Source organism: Serpula lacrymans (genome assembly GCF_000218685.1).
Source record: "Serpula lacrymans var. lacrymans S7.9 unplaced genomic scaffold SERLAscaffold_7, whole genome shotgun sequence".
Classification (NCBI taxonomy): Eukaryota; Fungi; Basidiomycota; class Agaricomycetes; order Boletales; family Serpulaceae; genus Serpula; species Serpula lacrymans.
This window is the reverse complement of record NW_006763296.1, coordinates 190,922-208,813: the sequence shown is the minus strand read 5'-3', so window position 1 is coordinate 208,813 and position 17,892 is coordinate 190,922. Positions and strand designations below refer to the sequence as shown.

General features: G+C 49.4%; 5 protein-coding genes across 5 annotated transcripts; 2 read left to right on the top strand and 3 right to left on the bottom strand.

Moving 5' to 3' along the window:
- Positions 1–1,941: 1,941 nt before the first annotated feature.
- Positions 1,942–4,408, bottom strand: SERLADRAFT_449005 (uncharacterized protein; the record flags this gene model as incomplete). Its single annotated transcript, XM_007318193.1, has 10 exons — positions 1,942–2,600; positions 2,667–2,692; positions 2,747–2,851; positions 2,968–3,144; positions 3,209–3,347; positions 3,408–3,488; positions 3,546–3,898; positions 3,958–4,114; positions 4,161–4,214; positions 4,272–4,408. 10 exons carry the CDS (start codon positions 4,332–4,334, stop codon positions 2,469–2,471), a joined length of 1,287 nt encoding a protein of 428 aa, XP_007318255.1.
- Positions 4,409–4,441: 33 nt separating this feature from the next.
- Positions 4,442–6,849, bottom strand: SERLADRAFT_361401 (uncharacterized protein; the record flags this gene model as incomplete). Its single annotated transcript, XM_007318192.1, has 10 exons — positions 4,442–4,631; positions 4,686–4,844; positions 4,913–5,182; positions 5,237–5,321; positions 5,364–5,769; positions 5,822–5,837; positions 5,888–6,137; positions 6,199–6,503; positions 6,551–6,558; positions 6,626–6,849. 10 exons carry the CDS (start codon positions 6,847–6,849, stop codon positions 4,612–4,614), a joined length of 1,743 nt encoding a protein of 580 aa, XP_007318254.1.
- A 648-nt stretch (positions 6,850–7,497) lies between these two features.
- On the top strand, positions 7,498–12,191 carry SERLADRAFT_415406 (uncharacterized protein; the record flags this gene model as incomplete). The annotated part of the gene is made up of 5 exons (XM_007318191.1): positions 7,498–8,156; positions 8,216–9,332; positions 9,401–11,735; positions 11,796–11,876; positions 11,962–12,191. The coding sequence occupies 5 exons, from the start codon at positions 7,570–7,572 to the stop codon at positions 12,189–12,191; spliced, it is 4,350 nt and encodes a 1,449-aa protein (XP_007318253.1).
- Positions 12,192–13,067: 876 nt separating this feature from the next.
- On the bottom strand, positions 13,068–13,512 carry SERLADRAFT_437844 (uncharacterized protein; the record flags this gene model as incomplete). Its single annotated transcript, XM_007318190.1, has 3 exons — positions 13,068–13,192; positions 13,241–13,377; positions 13,433–13,512. The coding sequence occupies 3 exons, from the start codon at positions 13,510–13,512 to the stop codon at positions 13,068–13,070; spliced, it is 342 nt and encodes a 113-aa protein (XP_007318252.1).
- A 925-nt stretch (positions 13,513–14,437) lies between these two features.
- Positions 14,438–17,456, top strand: SERLADRAFT_467193 (uncharacterized protein; the record flags this gene model as incomplete). Its single annotated transcript, XM_007318189.1, has 3 exons — positions 14,438–15,208; positions 15,268–16,384; positions 16,452–17,456. Coding segments are annotated over 3 exons (2,709 nt in total), but the record flags the coding sequence as incomplete, so codon positions are not given.
- Positions 17,457–17,892: the final 436 nt, after the last annotated feature.

Below are 17,892 nucleotides of genomic sequence, written 5' to 3'. Positions count from 1 at the left end.
GTCAAGAACCTCTACATCATTATTTGCTGATCCTCTTTAAACCGATAGCGAGCATAGCATCGCCAAGGTCAACGCTCCTCACATCCCCCACCCATCTCCCGCGTCCATGTCTTCTTCCTCCCCCGTCCCAGCTCTAACCCCCGAACTCCTCGGCGAACTCAAGGATAGATCAGAACGTGTCCTCCTCTACCTCATCAATACCAACAGCACCTCCCGTTACGTTCGCGAATCCCCATCCCTTCAACCCTTCCACGACGCACTTTCCCAGCTCTCCGATCCAGAGCCCTCCTCTCTCCTACACGTTTTCCGTTCCACTGTTCCTCTCACCAACTACAGTTCCTATCAGCCTTTCATCTCCCGATTCCTCGAGAAACCATGCAAAGAATCTGAGCTGAAAGACCTCTTCTCACCCGGCCTACCATATTTCATTGCCATCTCCAGCGCAACCTCAGGTGCGGCACCAAAACATTTCGCCAAGTACCGTCACCCTCCAGGCATCGCATACGAGTCAGTGGACAAAAGTGCGAACCCAGTGTCATCGACAGGAGGCACAAATTGTATTGTATACTCGCTTGGATGTAGCAATGTACTCCAGATCGAGGGCAGCGAAGCACAAATCGTTAAGCAGATTCCCATCACGCTCATGTCCTCTGGCTCTATTCGGATGCAGAACGGTCTTGATATAGACAAAGACCCGTGGATGGTCACTCTGACTGGTGAGCAGGCCGTTGATCTTTCCAACGCTGCGAGCGTGCTGATGATAGTGTTTTACAATACGCAGCTCCTCGTGCAACCTCGCCCGTCGCAGTCAGCTTCATCTCCAAATACCGCCCATTCCTCCTCATGCACGCCCTATTCGCCCTCCATGACCGCAATCTCGAAACCATGAACACCCTTTTCGGCACCGTCTTCCTTGACATGATCAGGTATATTGAAGAAGACTGGGAGACCCTCATTGACTGCATTGAGCACGGGAAACTTCCCGATCTTGAGGGAATCGATCACGTGAGGCAATATCTAGAGGTGAGACCAGTCGATTGATTCGTGTAGAATGCTATCTTGACAGACGGATGATATTGTATGACACTCAAGCCCAAGTTCATTGCCAACCCTACACGAGCGGCAGAGCTTCGAGCCATCGGCGTAGTTTCCGACCGCCCAGGTTGGCTGCGAGAAATCTGGCCAGGCTTCAAGTGTGTTATCGGAATCGCGAGTGGGATTTTCGCTGCTGTCATCCCCAAGGTGAGCCTTCGAACCCTCGGAATCTAATCGTATATTCAACACCACGTTGACACACTTTTTCAAACAGATGCGTTATTACCTAGGCCCTCATGTCCACATGCGCAGTCTTGGCTTCACAGCAAGCGAGACTTACGTTGGAACGGTGTACGGGGATGGCGATTTGAATCAGTTCAAGGTCGTGAGCGACGATTTGATCGAGTACCTTGAACTCACGCAAGAGGAAACAACTGAAAATGTACTTCCTGCCGTAAGTGCTCGCACATTTCTCTCTTCTATTTACGATTTCATTGACGCATCAAAACTCGACTGGCATCAGTGGGAAGTCGAGACAGGCCAACAATACGAGCTTATTCTCACCACCCGCGATGGGATGTGGCGCTATAGACTCGGGGACATCATCGAGATCGCAGGGTTCGACCCCGAGGACGGCTCTCCTATCATAAAATACGTCGAGAGGAGAAAGTGAGTATAGTATCTCACATCCCCACTCATCTGGACTAAACTTAAACCTCCCCCCACTCTCCACGCAGCGTCGCGATGCGTCTCGGCCACGCCCAGACGAGCGAAAGACAGCTCGTCGATGCTATTTTTGCGACGACGGCTGATGCTATCGGACCGGTTACTGAATTCACAGTCGTCCGGGACGAGCGGCAGCTACCCGCCACTTTTGGGTTCATCGTCGAGACCTCGGGGCCTCTCGGGCCCAACGCCCACCTCGCCCGCCAGCAGGTTCTCGACAGCCTGATCGCATCCAACGAGAACATCCAGCGCAGTCTCAGTAAAGACAGTCTCCGCCCACCAACGATCAGGATCGTTAAGCCTGGGTCGTTTAGGGATTTCAGAAGGTGGCGGATTGAAGAGTTGAATGTGGGTGCTGGGCAGATGAAGATCCCTGTTGTGCTTAGGGAGAAGAGGTCGGAGGACTGGCTGGTTGAAAAAGTCATACACGAGGTCTGAAATCATAGGGCAGCGTGGACATAGATGGCGCTGGAGGCTGAGGGTTTAATAGGTGAGGGTTTACGAGAACAGGCAGTCATTCATTATTGTCGATTTTTAGCGTGTAATACTTACCCATCATAGAATTTCTTGTTGCATCGCTAGCCAGATAATCTTAGGGAATGATCCCACCACACAAGATGTCTTCATACAGAATCGAGCGATAGCCAATAATATTACATTGTCTTTATTATCTTCTTTCTCCTTTCCTTTCCTCAACACTCGAGCTCTCAAACTCCGGTACCAGTATGGTCGACCCGTCTGAGTATAACGTCCGCGCGCACAAAGTTGTTGTAAATCTCGTCTGACGTCAATAGCGTATCCGTACTGGTCGTGGTAGGGTACAAGAACGCAGACAACGGCTGGGAGAGCGCGAGCGACATGCATTAGCAACATGAAATAAGATGAGGGGTCTAGACTGGCTTTACCTCGTGAAATTCAATGAAAGCGGCGGCTATCGAGGTGTTAGTGGTCAGCCGTGATGGAGGTGAGGTGAAGAGGAACATACATTGAGGGATATATCCATCACCTTTCACCCCAGATCCACCATGGATCTTCTTCCGATATCCCTTGGCGTCCGCCCAGTTGTTAGTGTAGAACATGAGTCCGGCCTCTATCCAAGTCCCAACCAAAATAGTATGTAACCAAAGACGGTATGTTCGAACCAACGCGGGGCAGAGACAGGAGGTGAGCGGGAACGAAAGGACAACGAACGAAAGGTATACGCACGGTTCGTATCAAACTCGACTGCCAATCCTGATCTGTCAGAAGACAGTTCGAGCACGGGATCTCTCCGTCCGCCCACCAGCAGACCTTTCACCAGGTCGAGGGAGGGAGCGAAGGACGAAAGAGGTATGCGATGCGGTGAAGCGGAAGCGGGGCGTGGAGAGAGGAGGTAGTAGTCATCTGCGTTTGTGCAGTGCGAGAATGAGGAAGTGAAGTTGAGTGGGGAAGTAGCTGATACACTCACCATACCCGCCCTTGGGGAATCCGTCCCCGATGCGCTTGTTACCATGTACATGCGCTCCGCTTCCGCCATCTGCCTCTGCGATAGGGATGTAGTTCCCAGAAGGAAGGTGATTGGGCAGCAGCTCCGCGACGTGGGTTGACTGCCCAGGTCAGTCAGAACGTTGTGCTTTGGGGTATTGTGTGAAGATTTCAGTGCGCACCTTCATGTTCATATTGTGGTTCATAACCGAGAGCGAATCTGGACCATCCTTCAAGCTCGCATCGAGATTAAAGCCCCAATGCTAAGAACCCCTTCCACTGAGCATAACGTCAAAAAGAGAATGGGAAGGACAACAGACCTGAGTGATATTGATCGGCGTCACCACCTTCTCCCCTGCCTTCTCATCCACTTTGGCCCTATACACAATAACGACGCTCCCAAGCTCATGCTCTGCCCCGCCGGTTGTACGCCCGGGACCAGGCTGAACGACGGCGATGAGCACCTCGAGGAGGAGTCTGCCTGTGTAGCCTTGGTCGCCGTCCTCGGACGTGAGCGTGAAGATGGCAGCGCTCGATTCGCCCGGTGCAGCTTCTGCGATGGCGGAGATCTCAGCGGGGGTGAAGAGGGTGGCGGAGGAGAGAGACGGGAGCTGCGTCCATGCGCGCTGGTCGAAGCCCGTGGGACCTCCGTGCAGCGATACCTGCGGGCTTTCTGTTTCCCCCCGCACATACTCTAAGCAACGAGTGAGAGCGGGGACGAGAAGGACTGACCGTTTGTGATGGCTGTGAACTGGGACGACACACCGTCCTTGTCGACGGTGTGTGTCCCGACGGGGACTCTGTTGGCGTATCTGCCGACGATGGTGTTGGTGTATTTGACGACGGTGTGGTCTTCGGGTGCCTCTGGGCCGATGACGATGTCGTGCGTCTTTGGGGGGATGAGTGGGACAAAGGAGGAAACGGGCGATACGCACCCTTCCGTCGACTTGGACAAAGATACGGTGAATGGTTAGTCCAAAGGGAATGACCTGGGATCATACAACCACGATGTGAGCACAACACCGAAACTGGAGCAAGGACCATACCTCGACCGCCAGCGAAGGAGCGAGGGACGGGAGGGAGAGCAACACGGGTTTGAACTCTGCCATGTCTGATGGTAGAATGTCAAGAGTGAACTGTGCACTTTTTTGCTGGGTGGGAGCCCTTTGTTGCTTATAGCCACGCTTTCAAAATGCTCAGCTGCTCAACTTTTTGGGAAAAAAATGAAAAACATATAATTGTGGAGCATTCATCATCAGCCATCGGCGGACCGTCCCGTCTTATCTTATCTATCCCATCCCGAATGCAATCCCCTTCCGACATACATAGCGTCCATCTACAGTAATACATTTATCGAATAATTCACTCATTTACAGTCCCTATTCTTCATTCTGTAAACTTGAACACTGTCACATTCCAGTCAGAATCGAGATGCAAAAGTCAAGTTGAAGAAGACTCACCACACGCTCCACTGCTTGGCTTGGTAGCAAAAATAACTTCATGCAGTGCGTCTCCTTCTAGGTCTCGGTACGGCGGGTAGGCAGCCTTGACTTTCCCAATGAACGAATCCACCTGCGTCTCATCAACCAGCGAGACCGTGCAGCCGCCCCAGCCAGCTCCTGCACAACCAAAAGAAATCAATACATGTTCTTGCAACACAAAAATAAACAAGGAATGAACGACTAACCAGTCAACCGGCTCCCATACGCCCCCGCCTCCATCGCCAGCCGCGTCAGCTCGTCAAGCTCAGGACATGAGCAATCGAACACCCGCGAACAACTCTCCTGCGATTCGTTCATCAGCTTACCCAGTTCCCCAAGCACAGCGGTCTCCGCTTCTTCAGATGGGGAGAGGTAAGACGATGCGGTGAGGCAGACCTCGCGGAACTGTAGAACACGGAGGGCTTCGGTGTACACGTGTTTTGCGCGATTATACAACTGGAAGTGGGTCGCTTCGACTATTGCAAAGAACGAAATGAGGGAGTGAATGAATGGTAAAGAACAGAGCTTACCGTCAACCCAAGACAGGTACACGTCCTTGAAGGCCTCCTCGCCCATCCCAGACCACTCAATCATCGTCTCCATCGTAACGCCAAGCTCATCGCCCTCCCCAGCGCCCTCTGGCTTAAGCACCTCCACCTCCCTCGCCATCCTCTCAAGCCCGCTTTTCAGCTCATCAACGCTAATCTCCCCCTTATCAGCGTCAAGCTCAGGCTCACCGATGAGTCGCGCCAGGACATGCCTGAGCGTGATCTTCTCGCGCGGGCCGACGGAGAGGCCGAGGCGGACGGCGAGAATGCGTGCGGCGGCGAGTGTCTCGACGACGCGCAGGTTGTAGCGCGTGCGTGCGTGAACGACTTTGTCAGAGACGACGAGGGAGTTGGCGCAGACGAACACTGCGCTTTTGGTCGAGCTTGATTTTGGGTACTGTGTACCGATTGGGGACGACCCGGGGAGAGGGATACGCTCTGCGGAGAGTCGGGGGAAGAAGGAGACGTAGAGTGCGGAGTTGGCAGTTGAGATCACGGATGCGGCTTGGTCCATTCTGAAGTTTAGAGTGTTAGTGTTGATCAGGGGATTTGGATGGGTGGGCTCACCCTCCGCTGTTTACACCTGGTAACATACTTAGTAGAAACAAGTAAAAGGAAATAGGGAAGACGCACCGACACGCCTCTCGTTCTCCATCGACATCTCAACGAGCGATCCCTTCGTGATTGCCTTCAAGTTACCGTTCTTAATGGCTTCTTCTTCGAGGAGACCGTTTGTAGCGAGGAAAGCGAGGGTTGAAGCGACAACCATGGCCGCGCTGGAAGACAGGCCAGAGCCAGCAGGGACGGAACCAGTAACGAGCAGATCGACGGGGATGGGGTGCAGGCTAGTCTCGTTCGGCGCAAAGTAATGGTTCAGCACGCCCTAAAACACAAACCATTATCAGCCTCACCATCCTCATTCACAACAAAAAGGAAAAACAGACATAATAGCCCGCCTTGACATAGCTCTCCCACTTGAGCTCGTCTTTGTTATCGATATCGAGGTGCCACTCTTCGACGTGTACGGCGTCCTTGGGAACGTCCTCTTTCCCGACGGGGCCGAGTGTGGGGCGGCGGGTGGGGGTGAAAGCCTGGCGCTTGTATTTGCCATGCAGGTTTTCAGCGATGACGCTACCTGGTGCGTGAGTGGAGGGGTCGGATGGGACGGGCCGGGGAGCGCATGCGATGAGGATATCGCGTTCGATCGCAGCTGGGAAGACACCAAAGAGTGCGTAGTCGATGTGCTCGCCTGAGGAACGTTAGTTCAGGTGTTGTGTAAAGTAGATAGAGACATACCTATGAGGCTAGATGTGCAAAGTTTAAGGATATGTTTGTTAGTGAGGGAAGAGGAGGAAAGAAAGGTATGGTTACTTGACACGGCCTGGTGCTCGTGCGATGTAGGCTGGAGGTCTCCCGAACCTTGCTTTGAACTCCTGGGCGAGATTGTCCCATCGTTTGCTAGACGGGTGCATAAATAAGAAATATCCGGGATAGGGATTTGGAAGGTACACCCACGCATGATTCAAGGTTGTACCGAGGTTTTGATAGAGATCGTTGAGATTGGTGAATACGGGGATGGGAAGAGAGGCTGCCATGGTGAATCTACGTGGATTGTGGTGAGCGTAGGAGGCAAGGACTAGGAAGTGCAGGAATGAAATATTACCTGAGGGATATGTGCGGAACGGGCTGACATGTGACCACTCCCGGGCCATACTCAGCATGATCTGATTACAACCATGTTATCAGATCCAGACAACCGTATGCTGCAATAGCAAGCACCATCGTCGTCGATATTGCACCAGGTTGCAATTGTGTGAGGCTGTATCCATTTCCTGCGTAAAGCTCCTGGGTCTTATCTGAACGACAGACTCATTGTCAACTCCAACTCCACCGCACCCCTCGACTCATTCATCAGTACAGGCGACAGTGACGATAGCTTTTCAGAAAAGCGGTAGCACAGTAGCGATGTCTTCGTGGAACTTCGTCGATGTCCATACGTGAGCCTACGACCTCTGGACAACGTCCGTTATCCTGAATGCCATCGCGCCTTGTATGTGGTGAGACGCAAGAAGGGTCTTTGGTGGACTCAACGCTATATACAGGTGTATGTCATAAATCTGTAAGGTCGACCTCGTTGGTGGGCGCGTCTATGGAGGCCCGGAAAAATGCGTTCTATTACGGGATTGCATTCACGACGGGCACGAGGCAATCACGATTATTTATCTATAACCAACTCAACTCTTACCCTCAACCCCCACTCTCACACCCAAACTCTCATCTCGTCTGATCCCATTCGAAAAAATCAAGAAAAAATCATGCCCCTCACTCAGAGTGGAGCCAATCCAGAGGCTAATATCCGTACTTACAACGATGTCACTGGCAATCAAGTCATCAACGCTACAAACATCACAAACGTTCACACTGGTTCTGGGGACGATGCCATCCTAGCGATGTTGAAACCAGTCGATCACAATCGCCACTACGTCCAACCATGCATGGAAGGCACCCGAAAGGACATCTTCAAGGAAATTCAACGCTGGCTCGACCAACCAGGGGACGCACAGGAAGGAAAGAATATCCTTTGGATCACAGGAAGCCCAGGAGCTGGGAAATCAGCCATCGCATCTAGCTTGATCTCGAAGCTTAGAGCCGATCGTCGTCTCGGTGGATCGTTCACTTTTCGTAGAGGCGATACGGTATTGAGCGACCCTGCGGCGCTTTGGCGGACCGTCGCCTTCGATCTTGCTCGTTTCGATCCGGATGTTGCATCCGCCGTCATCACCGCTCTCAAGGAGGGAAGCGTGGATCCCCAAAGACCCGATATTGCAGCTCATTTTGACATCCTTATCAAGGAGTCATTGGAGCGGATGAATGAAAAATTGGTAGCCCAGCAAAATCCGAGGTACGTGTCTATTTTGGAGTTTATCAGCAACGTGTTGATTTTTGTACATGTCACTGTAGGTATCCTGTAGTGATCGTAGATGCTTTGGACGAGTGTGACGATCCGTCTCAAAACCCACAACGTAAAACTCTTCTCGATACCCTTACGCGATGGTCTAAGCTCCCGAAGAAAGTCAAGTTGATAATCACAGCCAGAGACGACCGTCTACCAGAGTCTTTTCGTCAAGCCTGCCAAAAGATTGTCCTCCCAACAGGAGATAAAGTGACGCCTGCAGCATCAGAAGACATTCAGACGTTCTTTGAAAGCCGTTTCAAGGAGCTGAAGACTGATCTTCCATCGTTGGCCCAAGCCGGTTGGCCAGCCCCACGTGACATTGAACAGCTTACAACTCGTGCTGCAGGCCTTTTCATATGGGCCAAAACCGCGATGAGCTTCATCGAGGAAGGACATCCCCAGGAGCTACTAAAATTCATACTTTCCGGAGGCTCTGTTGCTGGAGAGGAGGATGTTTACCACTTATATCGTCAAGTTGTTACACATGCCCTTACCAACCTTCAGAAGAATAAGGCTAGCCAAGCGGCGTTGCAGCCCTTGCTGCAAACCATCGTATTTGCCAAAGTCCCGCTGTCGCGCGAACACTTGCAACATTTCTTGGTCACCCCTATTGAGGAGATAGCCATCGACTTTGTTTTTCGTGAATTCAAATCTGTCATATTGATCGGTGAAGATGGGCTCGTTCGCATCAGTCATTTATCATTTGTAGAGTTTCTTATTGACTCTGATCTATGTCCCGAGTTCCTCCGTATCCCCCGCGCCGCAGCGAGCACACGCAATCTCGAATTCTTACGCTCGTGCTTACAAATTATGGGCGACTCCACCTACGGTCTGAGATTCAACATCTGCGGGCTGGAGTCTTCTTACCTTTTTAATGACGACGTCAAGGATCTTCATGAACGTATGAAGAAGTACATTAGTGGCCATCTTCACTATGCATGTCGATACTGGAGTCCTCATCTTGTAGATGCTTCAGGATGCTTGTCTAGTTGTGACTGGCTCTCAAGTATGTTGTGGGCATTCTTCAGAAAGAATCTACTGCATTGGTTGGAGGTAATGAGTGTGCATGGCGATACCAAGGTTGCACAGCTCATGCTTGATGCCATCCTTTCCCTATTGCACGTAAGTCAACACTCTTACGTTTACACTTGTTCGGTGACATTCAGTGATGTTTTCTACGTCTCATACAGAGCATTGAAACTGAATTAGGAATGTTCGCAGAGGACGCGCGAAAATTTATTGTTCATTTTGACGTTCCCATTTCCGACAGCGTGCCTCATATTTACATTTCTGCTCTGCCACTCGCACCAGAGAGCTCCCTTGTGTCAAAGGCATATATGCCACATTTCAAGCGCACGTTGGAATTTATGGGTAAGGACACGAATTGGAGCCCCCTTCTGCATACGCTTAGGGGACATTCCGGTGGTGTGTATTGTGTTGCGTTCTCGCCAGATGGAACGAAGCTTGCTTCAGGTGATTGGGTTTGGGATAATACTGTCAGGATTTGGGATGCTGTGACTGGTCAGATAAAAGCTGGCCCATTTGAAGGCCACAGTGACTACGTCAATTGTGTTGCATTCTCACCAGATGGATCGAAGGTTGCTTCGGCTTCACGGGATAATACCATCAGGATCTGGGACATGTCGGGCCAGCTGGAGGCTAGTCTGTTCGAAGGATACAAGGGCGATGTTAACTCTGTTGCATTTTCACCTGATGGATCTAGGCTTGCTTCAGCAAACGGAAACTGTGCTGTTAGGATCTGGGATATCAATTCTGGTCAACTGGTGCAGCTTGGTCTGACCGGCAACATAGAAATGCATCATTCTTCCAGTATTGCATTCTCACTTGATGGGTCCATGGTGGCTGTGGCTGAGATAACATTCCTGAGATGTTTGACAATGATGGTTTGGAATATATCCACTGCGCAGCCTGCGCAAAGCATGACAAAATCCCACAAGTATCATACTTCGTCCTTCACTGCATTCTCTCCAGATCTATCCAAGTTTGGTTCAAGCTTGGATGGTAAAACCATTAGCATTTGGGATGTTGCTTCTGGACAACTAGTAACTACTACATCCCAACTTGAAGGCCACAATGGTCTTATTCAATGTGGTGTTTTCTCACCAGATGGGTCCAAAATTGCTTCAGGGTCTTATGACATGACTATCAGGATCTGGGATACTGTTTCTGGTCAGCTAGTAGCTGGCCCATTTCTAGGCCACAGTGCTTCTGTGAAATGTGTTGCATTTTCACCTGATGGATCCAAGGTTGCATCAGGTTCATTGGATTTGACCATCAGGATATGGGATTGTGCCTCTGACCAACTGACTATTAATTTGTTTAAAGGGCATAGTTCCACAATCCTTTGTATTGCATTCTCACCAGACGGATCCAGGATAGCTTCCGGCTTTAATGATAGCTTTATCAGAGTATGGGATGTCTCCTCTGGTGAAATGGTGGTTGGCCCATTCCAAGGTCATACTGAGGCTGTCAAATCTGTTATGTTCTCATCAGATGGATCCAGGATTGTTTCAGGTTCCCATGACAAAACTGTCAGGATATGGGATGCTGTCACAGGTCAGCCAGTAGCTGGCCCATTTACAGGCCACATGGAAGCTGTTCATTCTGTTGCATTCTTACTGGATGGATCAAAGGTTGCTTCATATTCAGAGGGTGCTATCATTAGGGTCTGGAATATTTCTGGACAACTAGTTGCTGGCCCATTTCAGTGTCATACTCCTGGGTCATACATTACATCTGTTGCATTCTCCCCAGATGGATCCAAGGTTGTTTCTGGGTCTTTTGATCAGGGTGCTACAATGTGGGATATTGCATCTGCTCAGGTAGTTGGTGGCCCATATCATCGTGCTGATGAGATTAGCACGGTTGCATTCTCAGCGGATGGATGCAAACTTGCTGTTGCTTCTGCAACCATCCACATCTGGGACATTGAATCCTGCCAGGTAGATGGTGGTCTATTTCAGGGCCACACTAAAAGCATTACATCTGTTGCATTCTCACCAGATGGATCCAAACTTGTTTCAGGCTCTGAAGATCAGACAGTCAGGATTTGGGATGTTCTCTCCGGTCAGGTAGTAGCTGGTCCATTCTATGGCCATAGTGCTGTTGTCACAATTGTTGCATTCTCACCTGATGGGCTCAAGGTTGCGTCCTATGATGGTACTGTCAGGATCTGGGATATTGCCTTTGATCAGCTTGGTCATCATGACACTACAAATTTGACTACACCTCCTGCATTATCATTAACATCAGATAAAGTCGATATGTCTGCATTAAACATGAAGGCAATTTATGCAAGTTCTTATTCCAAGGATTCCGGGTGGATTGGCTATGGTGATGCACCAAGAGAAAAACTCTTATACTGGATACCACCAGCCCACCGTAATAGATGGTGCGACTTCCGTACTTCTCGAGTCATTGGAGTATCTGAATTGCGTGTATCATACGATGACTTTATGCATGGTACAGATTGGACATTATGCGTCACTGGCACGGGCAATGATGGTTAGTTCTTTTATGCCTTATCACCGAGATCTGATAACCAAGCGCTCACATTCCTTGTAGCTGAGGATCACACAACGTCACAGGATGTTAGCCCTACATTACTTATGCGTGGCACTCAGCCTCGACTACTTCAACAACACTGTATGCCATCATTGACGGAGAACAGCGAGGCTGAAAGGGTCCAATCACAGGACCCTGTGTCAGCCTCCGTTCTGTCAACAAACAGGCCCAGGTCTAGCACACCTCAACCAGGAGCGGGGACTGGTACATCCGTATCATCTTTGTGGAGTTGCTTCAGACTTTGCGGGAGCCGAGGGCACAGGGATGAAGAGTTGCTTGAAGGCTAGAATAGGGCTTAAGGTTGCTTCACAGTTGAAGCTTGTACCGTATGAACTTGTTTTATATGTCGAGATAGCTGTTGCATGTAACTTGATCAGAATACATACACTTTTATGATTTCCACTAAATGAAAGTAGCCCAAATGATCAACGAGACATAAACATGATATTCTGCGGTAAGAACTTATCATCTGACTAGGTTAAGCATTGTATTATCAACTGGCTATAGCTGACACCTCAGGTATGAGATATCGTTGTCAGGAAAGAGCCAAGGGGCTATAATGTGCACACTACGAGTGCACAATAGACAGCTGATTGAGTAGAACAAAGGTAGCGTCAGCAAGATGAATGTTGGCGGTAATATAAGGAAACGCCTGTCGTTTACAACATAAGGGGCGAGGCGATACGAACATGAACGTTACACACTGGCAAGTAAGTATCTGTTATAAACAACCACGAGACCAGGCGGTGGTTCAGTGAATACAGTCACCAAACAAATCTTCGGACCAAATACAACATGATCTCATGACATGGAAGTTGCAGGCTCGTAACTGAGGAATATGGAATATTACCAAGAAAGGTTTAGCCAGATGTCTGCCAGAGAACATATGAGTGGAAGAACTGACAGCATTTAGTAGAAGCAGCAACGTCCTCTATGAATAAGTGGTAACATCCCTAGGAAGACAAGACGGCCAAGGAACGTAATAGAAGAGAACCTGTGCAAAGGAACTACCCCTTACCGGTGAACAACTTTTGACAAGCTGGTGAAGCTATTAAAGCCAGAACACGACATGGTCTCCTACACGCATCACTATCCTTCTTCAATTCAATTCAAGAAAACAGACATAACAGCCTACCCTAACATAGCTCTCCCACTTGAGCTCGTCTTTGTTATCGATATCGAGGTGCCACCCCTCGACGTGGGCAACATCCTTGGGTACGTCCTCTTTCCCGACGGTTGAAGGCCTGGCGTTTGTATTTTCCATGCAAATTTTCAGCGATGATACTGCCTGGTGCATGAGTGAAGAGGTCGACCGGGCCGGGAAGCGCATGCGATGAGGATATCGCGTTCGATCGCAGCTGGGAACACACGAGAGAGTGCGTTATCGATGTGCTCGCCTAAGGAACGTTAGCTCAGGTGTTTACATGAAGTAGATAGAGACATACCTATGAGGCTAGATGTGCAAAGTTCAAGGATATATCTGCTAGTGAGGGAAGAGGAGGAAAAGAGGGTACGGTTACTTGACACGGCCTGGTGCTCGTGCGATGTAGACTGGAGGTCTCCCGAACCTTGTTTTGAACTCCTGAGCGAGATTGTCCCAACGTTTGCCGGTATAGGGATTTGGAAGGTACACTCACGCATGATTCAAGGTTGTAGCGAGGTTTTGATAGAGATCATTGAGGTTTGTGAACACGGGGATGGGAAGAGAGGCTGCCATGGTGAATCTACGTGGATTGTAGTGAACGTAGGAGGCAGGGACTAGGAAGTGGAGATGAGATTTTACCTTTGAGGGATACGTGCGGAACGGGCTGACATGTGACCACTCCTGGACGGATATGGAGATTTCGTGGGTCTATCACAATCTGCCAGAGTACAGTGGCAAGTTGGGGGGCAATACTCACGACGACGGTGCTTGCTACAGCTTGCACCATACGGTTGTCTGGATCTGATAACAGATTATGCGTATATATTGCCTAGGTCTTATCTGAATAGCAGACTCGTTGACAATACCAGCACCATCATAACATCCTCTCATTCCCAGCGCAAACTGTCGTGACGATAGCTTTGCAGGCAAAGCTTAGAGCACAGTCACGGTAACGACGTCCAAGGCGAAATTTTCGTCGAAATCCGATGCTAGGCGATGTCCACAGGTGAACCTAGGATATCTAGACATACCTTTGGAAGTTTGGATAACGTCCAGTACTCTAAATTGCGACATGTAGCGTGTGATAAGAGGCAAGAAGCGTTTTCAGAGTACGTATACAGAGGCACTTGTCTGTGCCAGTGAGAACAGCCTGAGTTGCTGAGGAAAAATTGGCGCCAGTACTAGGAATGACCAAACCCTATAATACTCTTATTCAAGCTTCCATAGTCTGCGGACGTGGCTACCAGTACGTCTCTTTCTCCCCATACTTACAGTCCACAAATACTAACCTTGTGTATATGCTTTCATCAAATTCACTGAGTACAAGTGATCTCAGGCATCGTACGCCTCATTGCACTTCAGTCGTTGAAAGTATTGTCTTCCTTGCGTTGCTGAGAGTACCACGCCCACGATGGATTCGACACTATATACAGGTATGTCGTTCAAGTTAAATCCGTATAGTCAAAGTCGATCTCATAGGTGTGTGCGTCTATCATAGTGCACGAGGCCCGGAGAAATGCGCTCTATTACGATACTGACTGGAAGCACGATGGGCACGAGGCAAACACGATTTCATCCATCGATACATCGATACCCAACTCAACTCTTACCCACAACCCCCACTCTCACACAACCCAAGCTCTCATCTCGTCTAATACCATTCGAAATAATCAAGAAAAAACATGCCCCTCACTCAGAGTGGAGCTAATCCAGAGGCCAATATCCGTACTTACAACGATGTCACTGGCAATCAAGTCAATACCACTACAAACATCACAAACGTCCACACTGGTTCTGGAGACGACGCTATCCTAGCGATGTTGAAACCAGTCGATCACAACCGCAACTACGTCCAACCGTGCATGGATGGCACCCGAGAGGACATCTTCACGGAAATTCAACACTGGCTCGACCAACCGGCGGACGCACAGGAAGGAAAGAATATCCTTTGGATCACAGGAAGCCCAGGAGCTGGGAAATCAGCCATCGCATCTAGCTTGATCTCGAAGCTTAGAGCCGATCGTCGTCTCGGTGGATCGTTCACTTTTCGTAGAGGCGATACGGTATTGAGTGACCCTGCGGCGCTTTGGCGAACTGTCGCTTTCGATCTTGCTCGTTTCAACACGGATATCGCATCCGCCGTCATCACCGCTCTCAAGGAGGGAAGCGTGGATCCTCAAAGACCCGATATCGCAGCTCATTTCGACATCCTTATCAAGGAGTCATTGGAGCAGATGAACGAAAAATTGGTAGCCCAAAAAAATCCGAGGTACGTGTCTACTTTGGAGTTTATCAGCAACGTGTTGATTTTTGTACATGTCACTGTAGGTATCCTGTAGTGGTCGTAGATGCTTTGGACGAGTGTGGCGATTCGTCTCAAAACCCACAACGTAAAACTCTTCTCGATACCCTTACGCGATGGTCTAAGCTCCCGAAGACAATTAAGTTGATAATCACAGGCAGAGACGACCGTTTACCCGAGCCCTTTCGTCAAGCCTGCCAAAAAATTGTCCTCCCAACAGGAGATAAGGTGACGCCTGCAGCATCAGACGACATTCAGACGTTCTTTGAAAGCCGTTTCAAGGAACTGACGACCGACATTCCATCGTTGGCCCAAGCCGGTTGGCCAGCACCATATGACATTCAACGACTCAAAGCTCGTGCTGCAGGCCTTTTCATATGGGCCAAAACCGCGATGAGTTTCATCGAAGAAGGAGAACCTGAGGAACTACTGACGTTCATACTTTCCGGTGGCTCTGTCACAGGACAGGGAGATGTTTACCACTTGTATAGTCAAGTTGCCACACACGCCCTCAGCAACATTCAGAAGCACCAGGCTATCGAAGTGGCGTTGCAACCTTTGTTGCAAACTATCGTTTTTGCCAAGGTCCCGCTGTCGCGCGAACACCTGAAATACTTCTTGGTCGTCCCTGTCAAGGAAACGACCATCGACATCGTTTTTCGTGAATTTAAGTCTGTCATATCAATTGGTGAAGATGGACTCGTTCGCATAGGTCATTTATCATTTGTAGAGTTTCTTCTTGACTCTGATCTATGTCCTGAGCCCCTCCGTACTCCTCGTGCCGCAGCGAGCACCTGCAATCTCCATTTCTTACGTTCATGCTTACAAATTATGGATGATTCCACTTACGGTCTCAGATTCAATATCTGCAAGTTGGAGTCTTCGTACCTTCTTAACGAAGACGTCGAGGATCTTCATGAACGTATGAAGAAGTACATTAGCGGCCATCTTCACTACGCATGTCGATACTGGGGCCCTCACCTCGTAGATGCTTCGGGATGCCTGTCTAGTTGCCACTGGCTCTCAAGTATGCTTTGGTTATTGTTCAAAAAGAATCTACTGCATTGGTTGGAAGTGATGAGTCTGTATCGCGACACCAATGCTGCATCGGCCATGGTTCTTACCATCCTTTCCCTATTGCGCGTAAGTCAGCACCCTACATCCGCATTTGCGTGACGTTCAATGTCATCTTTTTTTCCGTCTCACACAGAGCATTGAAACTAAATTAGGAGAGTTCGCCGACGACGCGCACAAATTTATCGCTCATTTTGATGTTCCCATTTCAAATAGCGTGCCTCATATTTACATCTCTGCTCTGCCACTGGCGCCAGAGAGCTCGCTTGTGTCAAAGACATATATGCCACATTTCAAGCGTACGTTGAAATTTATGGGTAGGGACACAAATTGGAGCCCCCTTCTGTATACGCTTAGGGGACACTCCCATGTTGTCAGTTGTGTTGCGTTCTCGCCAGATGGAACAAAGCTTGCTTCGGGTTCTCAGGATTGTACAGTGAGGATTTGGGACGCTGCCACCGGTCAACTAAAAGCTGGCCCATTTGAAGGTCATAGTGACTGCGTTGACTGTGTTGCATTCTCACCAGACGGATTCACGGTTGCTTCGAGTTCACAGGATAGTACCATCAAGATCTGGGATATGTCGGGCGAGCTGGAGGCTGTTCTTTTCGAAGGACATGAAGGCGCTGTTACATCTCTTGCATTTTCACCTGTAGGATCTAGGCTTGCTTCAGCGTCCGGAACCCTTATTAGGATCTGGGATATCATTTCTGGTCAAGTGGTAGTTGGTCCATTTAGTGATATAGAGGAGCATCATTCTATCAGTATTGTATTCTCACTTGATGGGTCCATGGTCGCTGTGGCTGGCCTATCATTCGAGAGCGGTCTGACGATGACGGTTTGGAATATTTCCACTGCACAGCCTGCGAAAAGCATAGCAAAAAGCTACAATCATCATACCTATACCTTCACTGCATTCTCTCTGGATCTATCAAAGTTTTGTTCGAGCTTGGATGGTAAAACCATCAGCATTTGGGATGTTGCTTCTGGGCAACTAGTAACTACTACGTCCCAACTTGCAGGCCGCGGTGATAGTATGGATTGTGGTGCTGTCTCATCAAACGGATCCAAAATTGCGTCAGGGTTTGAAGACATGACTATCAGGATATGGGATACTGTTTCTGGCCAGCTAGTAGCTGGTCCATTTGAAGGCCACAGCAATTCTGTCTTATCTGTTGTATTTTCACCAGATGGATCCAAGATTGCTTCAGGTTCAGCGGATATGACTGCCAGGATATGGAATAGTGTCTCTGACCAACCGAATATCAACTTGTCTAAAGAGCGTCATTCTGGGGGACCTTTTATTGCATTCTCACCAGATGGAAACAGGATAGCTTCAGGCGGGTCTGATAACTTCATCAGGGTATGGGATATTATTTGTGGTGAAATGGTAGTTGGCCCAATCCAGGGTCATACTGAGGCTGTTACATCTGTTATGTTCTCACCAGATGGAACCAAGATTGCTTCAGGTTCTTATGATGGCACTGTCAGAATATGGGATGCTGCCACTGGTCAGCTCGTCGCTGGCCCATTCAAAGGCCACACTGTTGAGTCTGTTGCATTCTTACCAGATGGAT